General features: G+C 41.1%; 1 protein-coding gene across 1 annotated transcript in view; it reads left to right on the top strand.

The window, feature by feature from the left end:
* The window catches only part of CACHD1 (cache domain containing 1), a 113,118-nt gene that overhangs the window by 79,813 nt on the left and 15,545 nt on the right, over positions 1–17,760 (top strand). The window contains exons 7-16 of the mRNA XM_072868266.1: positions 492–708; positions 4,245–4,394; positions 5,512–5,745; positions 8,340–8,489; positions 9,025–9,148; positions 9,666–9,783; positions 11,518–11,686; positions 13,752–13,894; positions 14,496–14,677; positions 16,367–16,477. Coding sequence (XP_072724367.1) covers positions 492–708; positions 4,245–4,394; positions 5,512–5,745; positions 8,340–8,489; positions 9,025–9,148; positions 9,666–9,783; positions 11,518–11,686; positions 13,752–13,894; positions 14,496–14,677; positions 16,367–16,477 — 1,598 coding nt within the window. The remainder of the gene's footprint in view (positions 1–491; positions 709–4,244; positions 4,395–5,511; positions 5,746–8,339; positions 8,490–9,024; positions 9,149–9,665; positions 9,784–11,517; positions 11,687–13,751; positions 13,895–14,495; positions 14,678–16,366; positions 16,478–17,760) is intronic.

Raw genomic sequence — 17,760 nt, 5'->3', positions numbered from 1 at the left:
GCCTTAACTTATTTACAGGATAAAAATTGCTGGTAGATTTGGCTTGCTTTGACTGAAACATTAAAACAACATAATGCTTTGCCTGTGAAAAGTTCTTAGAGGTGGGGTTTTTCTTTTTTTCATTTTCTGTATGCACTCCACTTTTCTATAGGCACTCAAGGCTTTCCTGAAAATACTCTCTGCTGATTTTGTTTTCAGTTATCTCTAGTTCACTTAGGCTTCTGCCCAGAACAGTGTATTAACTATTATGTACGAGCAGAGTGAGGCTGACTTCGTCTGAGAAACAAAGACTGAAGTCTCTTTTCCTTGAAATCACCATAAGTCTAATCCTTTTCAAATTTGATGGATTTATGCCTCAAGCATTTATTTTTTAACAATTGAATTTTAAATCCACGGAATCTCTTCAGTTGGCTTATCATTGTGTTTTCTGTATCAGTGCATAAAGAATTATAAATGGTAAGGTAATCCAATATAGTTTCTTCTCTTTCAAGATCTCTGTGTTAACCGTGGCAGAGACAGTAAGAACCTGCTCGCTGGATCAGTGCTATAAGACGTTTCTGTCTCCTGCCACTAGTGAGACAAAAAGGAAGATGTCCACCTTCGTTAGCAGTATAAAGTCATCTGACAGCCCTACGCAGCATGCAGTGGGATTTCAAAAGGCTTTCCAGTTGATACGAAATACAAACAATGGCACAAAACTCCAAGGAAGTAAGTCTCTTGTGCAATCCTGATTATTTCTGAGGCTTGCAACTGTTTTCTTATTTGAGATTCTCACTTTGACAGAGGCCAAAGGAGTGTAGTGTCTTGAATATTAAAAAAAAAAAGCGGGGGACACACACACGTTTTTATTAAGTAGCATTTACTTGATCTGGAAACTGCATGAGTGACTGTTGAGTGTGGCCATTCCCTTTTAATTTATTTCACTTGCTGACTTCCCTTTCTTTTGTACTATAATATGAAACTGTAGGGTTGAATTGCCTGATAGGTGAATTATTTTCCAAATGTGTGCAGGGAGGTCCTTTTAATGAAAATTGCTCTTCCTGCAGGTTCATTGGCTTATTGCTGAAACATACGTGTATGGGTAATCTGCCTCACTGGAATCCTATGGAAGTAGCCCTTGCTTCTGAGGGGAAAGGGTTTTTTGAGAATACCAATTATGGGTGATACTTTATGGAACGTGAGGTTGGCCTGGCTACATTTGCCTTCATCTAAGAATATCATCCTGAATTTTGGTGTATGCATGATGGGCTTTCTCCTTCCCATTCCCAAGTTTGGGGTTTTTTTGGTGTGTTTTTTTGTAATGAGGATGTGGTGAAAGATGTGGAAAAGATGGATGTGAAATTGAGTGGCACGTTTGCTTGCCAGGAAGCCGTGGAAAGCAAATTCTTGAAGCTGTGCTCTGAGTGCTTGTTGGAGTCAAGTAACATTGCCAATGCCGTGGTAGGGTGGAGAAAGCAGACCAATCTCTATCGGTTTAGTCAATTTATGGAACGCAGATCCCATAGCTTGGTCCTGTGCCTGCTCCAATCAGTGCAAATTCTTCATTGGCCAGAAGGGCACTGGCTCAGAACAGAAGTGAAAAAGAAAAGCCCAAGAATGAAGGTGCTTTGGAAAGACTAAGGAAATGTGCTCCTTCTTCATGTGACTCCTTCGGTTTATAAAATGGTGCTTTTGCTATTAAAGGTTCAGCCAACTTCTGAACTTTAGGCCATAGATACAGTGAAACTTGTATCTGACTGTACGCTCCTAAGCTGAAAGACAGGGTTGTCAAGGGCAGGTTTTTACCATCCTCTGGCAAAATGATGAAAGGGGTGCAACTTTCTAGAAAATAAAAAATAATTTTAAAAAAATCCAGCACTGCTGAAGCTGGCTAGGATAAGATGCATTAGTCATCTCTAGTTATTCCAAGAACGTCAGCTATAGAGTCTTGCAGCATCCTCCTACGTGTCTCTTATGTTTGGCACTGTTTGTCTGTTAGGATTAGAAGGTTTTGGCATATTCTTTATTAATGTGAAAACACATACTTTTAGTAGATTTCATACCAAACAATTATTTTGGAGCACAAGTACAGAAAGTTAAAAGGCAAATGGTTTGGATTTAGGCTTTCTCTAAGGGTGAAAGATTTTGAAGACCTAATGTGTATATAGCAAATTTCAGAACTAATAGGGCGAGACACAATAGGTTTGAGAAGAGGATGTTTATAAAACGTGTCTCATTTTCTCGTAAATAATCTTTTCATCTTTTTAAAAAAGAAAAATAAACCTAGAAAAAAATATCATTCATTTCACTGTTAATTTTCTAACATCCTGTTCCTGGAGAACAATGTGTGGGTGTGTCGGGGAAGCTATGGAGATACAGCCTTGCTCCCAAATTTGCACTGGAAAAGTTAGAAGGGAACTACTGGTATGAGATGGAAGAATTGTGCTGTTGACCACATCTGAATTTCCTGCCTTAGGCCAGTTCCTATTGCAGTCCTGCTCAGCAGACCCTCATCCCACCGAGGGTCTACTCGAGTACCTACCACCGAGTACCTGAAAACACTCTCGTTAAATAGGTGCTGCTGGTGGGGGTGGGTGTATGCATATATATAAAAATTTGCAGTGTGTGTATTATATACACACACACACGCTGTAGATAGATAGGTGAAGGAATGGTACACTGAATATAAGGGCCTTTTCCAGCTGTCAGAAGTGTTGTGTATGAAACAGCGTAGGACGATCAACTATTGAATTATAAGATGCCCTGTTTAGCACTGGTTGCTAATGCAGACTTAGGGCTGTCTTATGTTACTCCTGCTAGCAAAGCTTTTAGACAGCAGTATCATGCCTGGCTGCAGTATATAGTAGCTATGCTATAGCCTAGGAAACACATTAACAATGTTCCTTAAACTACAGCCAAAGCTGTGTTAATACCTGGCTTTGCTTTTTTCCGTAGTTTTAGCTTCCAAAAAAAAAGAAGGCAGAAATTCCCCCCAAATTAACAGCTCCTCTTAACTTGTTTGTATCAAAAGCCAATTCTGGCTGAAATTCTTTGCAAGTCATGATGACAAAATGTACAAGTCAAAGCATTCATACCTATTTAAAAAAAAAAACAAAAAAAACCAAACAAAAAACAACCCCCCAAAAAACCAAACGAGATGAGACAACAAAGTTGGTATATAACCAACTAACCTCATGTGCTTCGGGTTATATGGTGGTGTGTAATCCCTACAAGTGTCTTAATTACATGCATAAAACACTTTTAATACTGAGCTATAATACGATGAAACAGGATGGTGTGTGAGCAATGATTTGAATTTTCATGTTCAAAGGCTTTGAGGCAGGCCGTTCGCCGAGAACATACTCAGCTTGAAAAACGTGTTCAACTTCATGCAAAACGAGGCGATGATTAATGGCGCTGTGCCGCGTCACATTTCTCAAGCATTACGCTCTAACCTGCACCATACGAGAGCATCGGGTGCCTTTCATCCTGCGGCGTCCTCCAGCTATCGCGCTGCAAGTCAGGGACTAAATTGCAGCAGTGCTAATGCAGGTGCAGAGGAGGAGTGGGTGAAAAGGTCTTTTGCAAGGATTTTGTGTTTCTCTTGTATGGCTGTTAGGATGCCCGCCACCATGCTATAGCAGGGGCTGATCGCACGGCCAAACCTTACTGGAAGGGAGGATGAGGAGGGCCCCGTGATCAGCAGCAACAGCGATGCCGAGCCCCCCGCGCAGCTCTTGCAGCAGCAACGGCTGGGAAAGCACCGTGCGCTTTTCATGTAGGAAATACAATCAGATGCTCCCCTGGGATGCAGCGCAGCTCCGCTCTATAGAATTGCAGGACGGGAGAACAACAGTGGGTCAGGACAAAACTTGTGGGTTTTTTGCTTTTTTTTTTAAGGCCTCTCCATGGAGTTAGAGCAGCTTCTGCAGCACACTGCGTGCTGGTCTCGCGTGCTCCTGCCTGGCTGCAGCCAGGCCAGAAGGTGCCCGTGAGGTCTGCACGGGAGAAATGAGCCACAGTGCTGCTGGGTAGCTGGTAGGCACCGAATCAAACAGATGTTTGTTAAATGCTGGGGATGGAAGTTTAATAATGAAGGATATAATTCATAAGGCTGCAGTGTGGTTATCCATTGTAGATTCCTGTGATCTCACAAATGAAGCTGTTGGCAATGTAAGCAGATGTAAGGGCTCTTACCACATGACTTTCCTGAGTTAAAAATCTAATGCACTTTCTGATATATATATATATAAAATTCTTTATAGATACTGATATGGTCATAATTTATCTCTCGGCTGGGATTACATCAAAAGATTCATTGGAAGATGATAAAAAAGCTACTCTGCGTGTCATCAATGAAGAAAATAGTTTCCTCAATAACTCAGTAATGATTCTTACTTACGCGCTTATGAATGGTGAGAAATGTTTTTTTATTTCCAGTGGATGGTGGATGAAAATTCCCTTTCACTGTACAGCTAGTTTATTAAGCTCATCCAAATGTAATTCCACGCCTTATTGGGAGCAGTTTGTTAATGGGTTTTGGCCCGTGTAATCCAGAGGCTGCATCCAGATGTTACGTCTTTGCTGTATAAAACTGTGTGCCACTATATGGTTATATATCACAGTGCAGCTGCTCAGGATATAAAGTGCTGTTGCCTAAATTGTCTAGTGGCAACCAGACTGAATTAAATTTGATAACTATTGCAACTGTAAGCCTTCCTGACACCGCCCGTGTTTCCTGGTGCAGCAAAATAAGAGTATACATGATGCCTATTTCAGTCATTAGGCGAGGAGCATGAATGTGACATCAGATTTAATCTGAAGTGCTTTGATAAGTGAGGACCCAACTAAAGAGTGAAGTTAAATATGAAGATCACGCACACGGTAGTTTGGCATCCTGTGCTTTTTCCTCACAAAGCATTTTTAATAAGAAGGCTGTATGTTGTATTACTAAAAATTGCACACAGACTCTAGCCAAGGAAACTAATGCTTAAGCTAATGTGTCGTTTGCTGTAAATTTAAATACTCATTTGAGACCTAAAAGTCTTTGATTTGTCTGCAGGACTTGAGCCTGGGACTTATGTAAAATCTGAAACTTTAACGTTTAAGCTAAAGAACAAAGCCTGTTTATCTCCAAGGGCGTGTAATATGCTCCTGGTCTTTTATGTGGACCAGCCACCAGTGGAGAACAAAGAGCTGTCCTGTGGATTTATGGGTCACATAAGCCTTTGTTAAAAGATCTTGTTTAAAGTGGTTATGTGAACAGCATGTTGAATTTTTGCACTGTGCGACAGTATGTGAGAGGCAATCTTATTAAATTTTGTACTAGCTAATTACTTTTCCTGAAACCATACTAGTCTTTCAGCACTTTACCTTATCGCTTAAATAAGCCTATAGTATATTCAGTCCTACAGTATAGCATATGTATCATTTTGCTTTTATCAACAATACTTTGGAGTGAGATACAGAAGTCTTGATGGAAAGTAAGCGTCTTCTGTCTCCTTCCTTCTATTTCTCGCATCTCTGTTTCAGAGGGAGTGACAGGTTTGAAGGAACTGGCCTTTCTGCGAGACCTGGCAGAGCAGAACTCGGTGAAGTACGGGGTGCCGGACCGAACAGCCCTCCCTGTGATCAAAGGAAGCATGATGGTCCTAAACCAGCTGAGTAACCTGGAAACTACAGTTGGCCGATTCTACACAAACCTCCCCAACCGAATGATCGATGAGGCAGTCTTCAGTCTGCCTTTCTCAGATGAAATGGGAGATGGTAAGTGCTTACACTGAATTTAGGTATAAAACATAAGAGATTAGGTTCCTTTTTGCTTACGTATTCCTAAATATACTGTCGTCTTATAAGGTGATGCTTTTAGGTGTGTTCCCAAGGCAAATGTAAAATTAGCCTGTCATGCCAGTAGGTTTTTTATCTGCAGAAGATCTAGTTATGAAAAAAGTGGTAATAAGACATGGAGTAGATAGATTCAGCTTGGATTCTTGGGGGTGAAATTTGTTTTTATACATGTGTATGTATACAGCACCCATAATTTAATTTGTGGAGAGAAATTCTTTGCACTTGAGGGAAGCAGTCTTGTCATGTTGAAATGACAGCCGTGACCATGCTGCACCATTGCAGCGTTCATTATTTCAGTACTTCTATATGTCTTGAGGTCTTACCAGTAGACTCAGGGGATTGCATAGGTCCCTGCAGTGGAGGAGATAAAAAGTTACTGTCCTTTGATCCTCCCTTTCCTGTGGAGCCATGCATGTGACTTTTGAGTCATCCTTCCTGCTGGAGTTTTTTCTGTCTTTGCACCCCAGGCAGTGGCTCGTCACAACTAGTTTAGCATCCATGCCCCGCTGCCGGGCTGTAAAGGTGGGGATGCCGGATGCTGGCAGTCAGACCTCTGTAATAGGGGGAAGGCAACCAGCTTAGCAACAAAGAGAGATTATTAAATATTCTCCCAAATATGCTATTCTTAGCTCTTCCTTTAGCTTCAGCACACTTGGTCTGCCCCCAGCATCAGGCAGGACAGGAAGGCTGAGCTGGCTGGTGATGGCTCGGACAGTCAGGAGCAAGGGATATTCTGAATTTAGTGGAAGCCTGGTGACAGTTTTTCCACAGACTGTGAATGCATCCTGAAGAATATCTTAATGCAGCAGATGTCTGTAGTCTGGTTCTCCCATCAGTTTCTAATTTATGCTGATGTGGTGGGAAGGTGCATGCATCTGCCTTTTTACCTTAAAACTAGAAGATGCCATGTTACCAAGTGTTCAATTTGAGCTACATCCAGTAATGGAGAGACTGAAGGTGTAGATATCAATAGAGACTTCTGGGAGCGTACCAGCATGTGTATAAGGTGACACACGTGTAAGAAATGGAGAAATTAGATGGTTTAATTTGTGCTCAGGATAAGCATGCGCTGCAGGGTGATCCTATAGGGATCCTCTCCTCAGGTTCAGGAGGTGGGGAGTGGTCTTAGGCTGCTCCCACGGTGCTGGCAGAGCTCTGGCAGGCAGTCCCACTGCCTGAGCTAATACTTGCCTAAGTGTCATCAGTTGTAAGCTGCAGTACTGCTGCTCCTTTTACCTTTGGGATTTGGTGCCCTTCCTAAAGCTCGGCATACATGCTTGGAAGGTCGGAGCTGTAGGGTTTACAGTTCTAGTAAACCCTACAGCTCCGACCTTCCAAGTCGCTAGTTCTTGGGCAGCTCTCCTGACATTTCTCTAGCACTGCTCCAGTGCTCTGTAAAGAGATGTGACCATCACAGTGATGTTAGGAAATACATTGGTGACTTTATATTGCTTTGACAATTGAGCAAATTCTGTATTTCTTCATTCAGGACTTTGCATCTTCTTAGTCTCGGCTGGTACGTAGGAGTAGTTGAGGGTTATGCTGAATAGTTTTCAAGGGCTACTGAGTTTAGGTTGCACGTTTGCCTTGTGTGTTGAGTCCCAAAACAAATTTAAGATTCTTCTTGAGCAAATCTCTTCTGAGTCAGAATGCTTGCTACTTTCTGCGTTTCCTAACCTCGGTAATTAAGCTGTATTATTACTCTCTCACAAAGCCATATCCAAGCATAATGGAAAATTTGAGCAACAGAAGGATTAGAAATGGTGCAAGAGAAGAGATTTGTCTTACATAAACACCAGAGTGTGCTTAAAAGCTTGTACATGCAAATGAAGTTGTTATTGGTTTGAAGGAAAAGAGTCACTGAGTTTCCAAATAGCTGTGGTGTAGAAAGTAAGAGAAGTAAGGTATTACCGAGAGTTCTTACCTCGGGGACAAGATGTGTCCCAAACCATTGTGTAATTATGGGTATGATTCCCAGTACAGTGGCCATATTGGGATTTAGTTAAGCAGAGGGCATTTAATATTCTGAATATGCAATTAGATGAGCAATAATTCATCCCTGTTGTTGCTTTACGAGTACAAATTCTCTTCCTCCCTCCTCCCCCCATTTTTTAAATTGCCTTAAACGATGTTAAAGGAACAAAATACTATCTTGGCTTTTCATGCACATGTATTTCTTATCTGTAAGGCCATCCACTTGTAGGCTGACAAAAAAACCAAAACGTTAATTGTGGTGCGTATTTTAATAAATTGATTAAATGTACCTTAGGTCACTATCAGAAACATAGAAATTAACTCATTAGGGAGAGTGGCTAAAGCCAGCCAGACATGGCAGATAACCTGCTCAGCTTCCCTGTAGGCATGCCAATTTTTGTCCATATTCCAGCAAGGAATACTTTATAAAATTTAACTGTATAACATTTTAAAATGATAAAGTGCATGCTCTGTTTCCTCTAAAAATAATTAACTAGATGATATTGCTGATGGTTTTATGTTATTTCTCTCATTCTAAGGCCTGATAATGACTGTAAGTAAACCATGTTACTTTGGAAACCTGCTGCTAGGGATTGTTGGAGTAGATGTTAATCTCGCCTATATCTTGGAAGATGTCACCTATTATCAAGACTCCTTGGGTTCCTACACTTTCCTCATTGATAATAAAGGTAAGTTTTTAGCTCACATAATCTCTTCCAGTCCCACTGAGATCATTAACCATCAAAAGGAAACTCTTAATTCTCAAGTCTCTAATGAATGATAATAAAAGATTGGTTAGTTTTGCCTGAGTGTTGCCAGACAGCTGGAGACTGTAGGTGGATTCACGACTTGAAATTTCTGTACTGGAGTTTTGATGTGGAAATGCTTACTTGCTGTTGAGATTTTCTACATGTGTCACATCGAGGTTTTCTGTATGTGTAGGGCAAAAGGCAAAACTCTATATATGTGTGTTCAGCTCTTTTCCTCTGATCCTTACCTCTTTTATTGCTTGGTTCTTTGAGCTGTCTTTCATTTGCAACTTACCACGTTCTTAGTTTGCAACTTCTTTGATGATAATATTGCTTGTTCACTTACATTTGTTAAGCCTTTGTAAAAACTGTATGTAGTTACTGTATTCTTTTTTTTTTTCCCCCTGTGAATATTCATCCTGGACTCAGCTGTTACAATGCATTCAATGTCTGGTTTTGTGTCTTTATTTTTTAGGATACACTCTTATGCACCCATCCCTTACCAGGCCCTACCTGTTGTCTGAACCACCGCTCCACACAGATATTATCCATTATGAGAACATTCCTAAATACGAGCTGGTGCGCCAGAACATCCTTAGGTAAGAACTGGGGTGCAAGTCCAAACATTAGCAGTCCTTAGGGCACTAGAAGTATTTCTAGAGGAGTTTTAAGACAATATAAGGTAAAGTTCCTTTTCCTACAAGATCTGGCTACTCGGATGGATTTATTTTTTTTCCCTTTCCCCAAATGCAGAACAGTTCTAGTTTAGTTTTTCCTCCAACTTTCTTCATTTTATCATTTGGTGTGCTAAGCAGTGGTTTCCACAGCTGATCTGGGGGATACTCTTTCTAATGTCTCTCTTCTGGTGGAATGTTTTCCACTGTTTGGTCTGGGTTTTTCTTTAGCCCTTGTCTTATCTGAGTATGTGTTTTAACCCAAAATGTGGCGGTACATAAGTGCATTTTCAGCATACATACACTTTTTCTTCACCTAAGACAGACAATAGTTAATCTCTTCATATCTTATGATATTTTTATTAATGTACAGTAGATGGGTTTTGCTTAAGAGCATTCTCAGTGTTTAATAAAATGCTGTATGTTATATTTGCCAATCTAGCATTCCGCTGGGCAGCCAAATCATTACAGTTCCTGTGAACTCCTCACTGTCTTGGCATGTAAACAAGCTGAGAGAAGTTGGAAAAGAAGCCTACAACGTCAGCTATGCCTGGAAAATGGTAAGGAATAAAAGCGACGCGGTTGCGGGATGGCACAGAGTAAGCTCATATATTGAAGAGTACATTAATGTATTGAATATAGTGAAGCATGAAGTATTGTTATACATTGAAGTATGAAAGGTTTGAATTACTCAGAAACTGCATGAATGTGTGTGTGGGGGGGTGTTCCAGTGAAGAACCAGTGAAATTACCATTTCAGGTTTGTTACCGTGTCATCCTGAGAGATGTGTCTGTATGGATACGTGTATGCTCTTTCTTCATGAAGGCACTCATTTATTTCATAAGACATACGTAACGTATGGTTACATAGAGATTATACTCGTGCTTTCCCAATGCAAGTAAAGCTATACTGCTTTGGACGTCATACTGCAAGCCAGGCGACATGTAAATACCTACCAGAGACCACATTTCAATGTAGTGCTGAGGCAGAGTTTAGTATTAAGTCGTTCTTTTGCTTAAAACTGTTGTTATGTTTGGGGCAGAGTAGTACCATCCATTAATTAATACAATTGGGAAAAAGTCAGCTTCTCATTCTGATACTGTCTTGTTTCAGAACTGTACCAGTTGCCAGTGATGATGTTTGCTCTAATTTAACACTTTTCTTACAAACATCAGTTATATCGAAGCTTTCATTGAAACTGAGTACGATGTGTATGCAACAGGCTATATTACCAGTTGTAAGAGCTTTAAGAGAGCTTCTAGCAGCTGTCTTCCCTTCTGCAGTTTTGAACATATCTGAACACTAATCTTGACCCAGGGATTAAAATGGAATCTAAGGTTAAATATAATCCAGGTGAATTTCGCTGATGCCAGAAATAATTGGCTACTTCTTTGTGCCAGCAAACTTAGGAGGGTACTTGTGGATCATTTCACAGTGTCAAGTTAAATCCAACCTAAAGATTAAGCCGAGCAGCTTTAAGAGATTAAATCTGTCATTGTGTAACAGAAATTCACATAGGACGGTGTCTGGAACTAATTTTCTAATGTTGTAATGCTACATTAAATATCAAACACCCTTGCAGCTGAGCAACTCCAGGTTTTGTTAGTCTGATGTACTATATGTTACTTAAAATATACAAACCAGTAAAGCTGTGACACATGCAGCACACAATTAAGAGTGGTAATGATAAAATCTTTTTTTTGAGAGTTAATTTACCCGTATTCTTCATAATGGGAATACCAGTGTGTTTTTATCAACTGTGAACCTGAAGCCTCTCCTCTGTTAACGACACTTCAAAAAGTATCCACGAAACAGTGTTAGAAATTATTGCAAGTTGAGGAACAAAATGAAAGTCTTAGAGCAGTCTTTTTTCCTGAAAACTACATATTTTTATTTTGTGCATAGACTGTGGAAAAGTATTTTTTGTACAACTTCGTGGCTTCAGTATATACAGGATAGTTACAGACTGGAACATGGCTGTATGGGACTGAGTTGCTGTTAATCAAGTCTCTACCCTGAACGGAGACCAATATGGCTTGAAAGTTTTATCTGCACAGTCCTTCTCTCTGTTTTCTGTAGGATCGAGTCCATATTAGCTTCTTTGAAAGAGAATTGTCTGTTTTCAGAGAGAGTGGGAACTGTGATCCTTGAGAGTATGGCGAAGTGTGGTGGCACCTTCCAGAACTGGACGAGATGAGCAATTAAAGAAGAGAGAACGAATGCCAAATAGAAAATAAGTTCTGTAACACCTCCACCTTTTTGTTTCAGTTTAATGACTTGCCCTTGTTTTTCAGGTCCAGGACACATCCTTTATTCTGTGTGTCGTGGTGATACAGCCAGAAATACCTGTTAAACAGCTGAAGAATCTCAACACTGTCCCCAGCAGCAAGCTCCTGTATCATCGACTGGATCTGCTGGGCCAGCCGAATGCCTGCCTGCACTTCAAGCAGCTGGCTACCTTAGGTAAAGCTTTCTTGCAGTTCACCTTGACCTCATGCATGTTTCTGTAGAGTGTGGCAGCAGAAAGTAAAACTCATTTCACAAAACACTAGAGATACTCTCCTCTTGAGATGCTTTTATTTCCAGGCCTGATTTTCTAATCAGCCGTACCTTCCTATAGCTCAGCTCTTCATTGATCGTAGCTACCCTGCTCAGTGGCAAGCACTTGCATGGGTGAACACAGTGGGACTGCTCATCAGAGTACACGATAAATGCACCGTGAGTCTTGCTTGATCAAGTTCCCAGAAAGCGGAGTGGGGAGAGTGAGAGATGTCTCACCAGGCTTAAAACTAAGTTCTGTTCTCTTGGCTGTAAAGCAGCTTATTGACAAATAACATAAGTAGGATGAAGTCCCAGCCAGTCCTGCAAGAGCACTTTTTGACTCTGGATTTATGCAAGTTTTTCACTGCCATAAGCATTTAACACCATCAATCCACGTGAAGTCAGAAGTTATGCCTGTTGGGGGAGACTGAGAACTCCTGTGGGGTGATGGTTTCCAGACCCTCCTTACCTGGTTAAAAATTTTTGGGTTACTGACGCATTCCTGCTTTGATAAGCTAAACTGATTCTCCTCTGCCTGACTAATTTCAGTAGTTGCTCAAACATGGCTGGAAAGAAGGAGAGTCTCCGTGGCAGTGTAAGTTCTAGTGTCTGGAAACGATAGAGAAATTGAAAACCATAACATATCCTAAGAACGTAGAGTTTTTTTATATAAGCATCGTAAGTTTCGAGCTTTCATATTTAAGTATTAATCTTGGGGGGTTTTGCTGAAATCTGTGCTGTATTATAAGAAGTTCTGAATTAACTGCTTTTGGTTGTAGCAAGGTTTGAAGGTCTCATGGTGGATTAGCAGCACAGTTGTGATATTTTCTTAGCTATATTGCAGTGCCACAAATAGCTAAGTGAGATTAGACTGGAGGAGTTATGGAAGAACTTGACAAACCTATGGAAATTGCTTTGCCAATTGTTTAAAATACGGGGTTTTTTCTTTCTTTAATGTGGTGCCTAGTCTTGATTATCTTATATCCAGAAAGACAAGATATAAATGGAAAATATCCAAAAAACGCAGTACTAAGCTGACAAGTGGAAAAACTTCATGCAAAGCAAAATGCAATCACATCAGAATATTTGGTCTGGGAAGCAGATGAAGGACTATAATAGAAGTTCATAAGTGATGACTGCAGTACATATGGTTGCTGGATGTATGGTGATGTGTTTTAGAGGAATGTGAATAAAAGCAGAACACTTCACATACTCCAGTGAAATTTTTCCTCTGGAGACCATTACACACGGGGAAATCGGGTTCCATGGGTCAAAGATTCAGAAAAGGCATTCTTCTCAACCTTCAGCCCTGCATCATCATAATCGTTTTTCTTTTTAAAAAGAAAAAGCTGTCTGGTATTGCAGTTTCTGCACAATGAAAGTTTCCTTTCTAGTCAGTTCTGAAAATCACCCCAGCCAGCCACACTTTTATTGGTAAGCTCTCTCTTCTGCGCTTGTAATTCTCCATTTGTTCATTATCTGTAAGTGAAAGTGCTCATTTTCGTTTTCCTCTGCCGTATCTAACCTAAACATGGATAATTAATTTATTCTTCTTTAGCACAAAATCTTTTCTTAAGGGAAAACAGCTTCTGTAATCTTTCAAAAAGTAGTAATTCAGAAACTGTTTAGACTTTGAGAACAGAGGCACTAAGGTTTACCAAATAACACGTGGAGATCAGAGTAAGTGGACTAACTTTGTGAGTTCTGTATTTTGAAGCAAGAAAGGTAGTTCATGTGCAACAAAAGTTTTGCCAGTGCCTGGGGAAGCAGGCTGTGCTGGTAAGCGCTCTGGTTTGGATGGAGAACTTCACGTTTCCTGCCCTCGCTCACGGTCCACCCGTGACCTGAAGGAGCTGTGAGCTTTGCATACTGAAGTGTGGGAGAGTGGAGGAACAGGCGGAGGATACCCTTTCGTGGTACGAATGTGTTTACTATGCAATATGTGCAATTCATTGTCCTTAACTTTCTCATATTTTGCTATTTTTAGAAAGCCCTACGGTAATGCTCTCTGCGGGCAGCTTCTCTTCTCCGTACGAACATCTCAGCCAGCCCGAGACGAAGCGGATGGTGGAGCATTACACAGCGTACCTCAGCGACAACACGCGCCTGATTGCCAATCCTGGCCTTAAGGTACATCCTCGGTGCTGACCGCTCTAGTCAGCCCTGGAGACCCTGGTTTCCTCCCGCCCCATGCCTTCATCCAGGAGGGGACTACCTGAAGCATTGATCTCCTGATGCTCGTAGGGTTATGGAGTGGTGGTTTGGGGTGGTATTCCCATGCCTGGAGAGATGGCCATGGGCTTGAAGGCCCAGGAGAGTGGAGACAGGAGAGGGCTTCCTCCCCAGGAGAGGGGGGGAAAGTTGATAAGCAGTTATTGAAATGAAGACTAGAAAAATTAAAGCTGCAGTAAATTCTTAGCGGAAATATCTTTGTGTTCTTAGGCATATAAATCAGAAATTTCTATTTTGTGTGCAAGCGGAGCAGTATTTATATTTATGTGAAGTAAGAAAGCAAACGCTAAAAGCTGCAGAGATAACGACAACAATATTTCATTATAATAAGCTTTTCCTTTGCTTGGAATGTGCCAGATCCGTCTGGTGTGAGAAGACTTTAAACAAGTAATTGAGTTTAGATGATCTCCGATCGCTCTTTAGGAAACCCCGCGAGCAGCTTATTATCTTTTCATGCAAGTCTTAGAGGAACCCTGCCAGGTCCGCCTTTGTTTTGCAGTTCTCTGTCAGAAATGAAGTAATGGCTACCAGTCACGTCACAGATGAATGGATGACACAAATGGAAATGAGTAGCCTGAACAGTTATATTGTGCGCCGTTACATAGCAACCCCCAATGGGGTGCTCCGAATTTACCCCGGTTCCCTCATGGACAAAGCATTTGATCCCACCAGGAGACAATGGTGAGTTTTTAGGGTCCCGTTATCAAAGCTTTGGATAATCTTGGAGGGCAATAAGGAAAATATTTGGTATCGATTTCATAGCCTGGGGGTTTTTTATGGCCAGCTATAAACTATTTAACTAGAAATGTTTTCATCGTGGGTAAAAGGCTCGGTGCTTAAATACAGCTAGTTAAAATCTTTATTGGTTCTAATTTCAACCCTTTTTATTTTAAGTGATAGTTGCTGTTTCATATCCCTGCTATGGCAGATGGGAATATAAATATTCAGAAAATGAGCATCGCCTTTAGGGATTAGCTAATTCAGGAGTGTTTTCAGCTCCTTGTGCCATTTTTGGTTGTTAATATTTTAGTCTTTTTGTTTGTTTACAGTGTGTTTCCTTGCTAATTTAGAGTAGGAATTTGCTGGCTCGACTGTGCGCTATTAATTATGCACTAGCATCTGATTTGGGAAAATATTTGTATACATTACAAATGGGAGCCTGAGACATGAGAGCGCTCTGGAGCGTGCTTTGACGGGTGTGCTTTGTTGAAAGGAGCCAGCCAGGTGCCGCCGCACAGCGACGCTGGGAAAGGCACGAGCCAGCGCCAGGTCCCAACCCTCCAGCTGTACGGGGAAGGCTCTGAATTGCTCCTGGCATTGGCCGTGCTGTAGCGCTCCTGACCCATGTTTTCCCTGAAAAAAATAATTACCATAGCTACTGATTAGCTTTTCTTCACGTTTTCTTCCTTTTTGTTGTTATGTTTTTGGTGACAGATAAGATGATGGAATTTTGCTCTCTTTTTTTGTAGTGAGATAAACAGGGTGTATTCATGTTGTAAATTAGCTGAATGCACTTTTACAATCCCTTGTCTCCATTTTAAAAGCGCTCAAATTATTTTCATTATTGTTCTTGGGAGGGGGGGTGGTTTTTTGCTTTTACACTTCACTGATTTTTTCAAACCATGCTTTTGAAAAAGCCTCCATATGCAGCATGCCATAGTGTCTTGGTTTTTATAGGGAGCCAAATGACAGTGTTTTGGAAAGAAGATGCAAGCAAAGCAGTAGTAATAAAGTAGAATTCAGTCACTTTCACAGTGCAGTCCAGACTCATGGGTTAGTATACGGGAAAGCAAAGGAATAGATTTTTTTCATACACAAAAGTGTTTCCAACAGTGGGAATGTTTTATAAACTCTCTTATGACAGTAGGAAGATATTTGACATTATTGTGGCTCATTTTATGTTGACAATGTTTTAAAAGAGATTGTAATTTGTAATCACTTTCTGACATCTTTTCAGATTTTCATGTGTGAATTCTGCCTATAGGACATCCCTTCTCCTCCGTTTGCAGCATAATAATTTTGCCAGCGTTTGCTTTGAGTTTGAGACCCCGCTGGCACTAAGTCATACATTGTTCTGGGGAAAATGTCTACAGCAACGTTAAACATATTCTGTGCAGAAGTAAATTGAGCTTTTTTTAATGCAGTTGTATGTACTGAGGAACCATTTACTGAGCAAGTCTGGTTTAGGTCTGGGTCCTAATCATACTTAGGTACTTGTTTAATATTAAGAAACATTAATTTGGTAGCACATTGTTCACAGTGTGCAGAATTCAATGTTTGTCTGTGTTTCTGCAAAATCAAGGATGCTGTCTTAAAGTTTACAGTAACCCTTTTTCATTAATTATGAGTGTTTCTTTTGGCTGCCCTTAGGTACTTGCATGCAGTGGCTAATCCAGGACTAATTACCTTTACTGGTCCCTACTTAGATGTTGGAGGGGCAGGCTACGTCGTTACGATCAGTCACACGGTCCATTCTTCCAGGTAAATTGTGTTTAGAGGTTTGTGTCAAGCAAGAATATTCTCAATTATCAACATGTGCTTTGGGTAGGAGAGAAATATGCTGAGCAACTCCTAGGCGTTCAAGAACTGAAACCCAAACCTGTTTTTAAAATGCTTTTGATGAAATGTGATATAACTTTGTGTAGATTCAGTATATTGAAATACTGTGAAAAATCCATGTTGTATTAATAGGTTTATATTCTGTAGCTTTATTGATATATGAATAATAACAGCGTATAGGAAGAAAGATTGATTGGTGAGAATGTGCTCCTGGGTGAACATGAGATGAGATGTCATGTATGCAAGACAAGGACCTGGGAGGAGGAGAGGGATCGCTTTCATTAGGCAGTTTGGGATACGTTCCCTCTCTCCTGGTAGTCAAATACTTTTTCATCAAGACAGCTAATCTCTAAATTTCCTGAAGTTACTCACACTTCTGCAGTTTTATGTACTGGGGTGACGTTTGGGAGGGAGTAAGAGGTGAAAGCAGATCTACCTAACTGCAAATGGAGGTCAGTCCACAGGACTGTTTTAATTAAAGCTCCGTCCATACTCCAGGAATTGGGGGAGCTCCTCGCCTGGGCTGTTTAAATTCGGTGCCTCTGGACAGGGGCTTTCAGGAGTGAGAAGAACTTGAGGAGAAGCCTGTAAACCTTCAACTGCCCTTACAGGACTGCAGAAAACAAATCAGTGGAAACAGCGGCCCGTGCCTTTGGGATCAAAACCCAAATGCACATCTGTCCTGGTTTCAGCTGAGATAGAGTTAATTTTCTTTATAGTAGCTGGTATGGGGCTATGTTTTGGATTTGTGCTGAAAACAGTGTTGATAATACAGAGATGTTTTAGTTGTTGCTGCACCAGTCAAGGACTTTTCAGCTTCCCGTGCTCTGCCAGGTGCACAAGAAGCTGGGAGGGGACACAGCCAGGATAGTTGACCCAAACTGACCAAAGGGCTATTCCATACCACATGACGTCATGCTCAGTATATAAAGCTGGGGAAGAAGAAGGAAGGGGGGACATTTGGAGCGATGGCGTTTGTCTTCCCAAGTAACCATTACGCGTGATGGAGCCCTGCTTTCCTGGAGATGGCTGAACACCTGCCTGCCCATGGGAAGTAGTGAAGGAATTCCTTGCTTTGCTTTGCTTGCGTGCGCGGCTTTTGCTTTCCCTATTAAACTGTCTTTATCTCAACCCTCGAGTTTTCTCACTTTTGCTCTTCCGATTCTCTCCCCCATCCCACCAGGGGGGAGTGAGCGAGCGGCTGC

This window comes from Ciconia boyciana, chromosome 7 (assembly GCF_034638445.1).
Source record: "Ciconia boyciana chromosome 7, ASM3463844v1, whole genome shotgun sequence".
Classification (NCBI taxonomy): Eukaryota; Metazoa; Chordata; class Aves; order Ciconiiformes; family Ciconiidae; genus Ciconia; species Ciconia boyciana.
The sequence above is the reverse complement of the archived record's forward strand: the minus strand, read 5'-3'. Positions and strand labels throughout refer to the sequence as shown.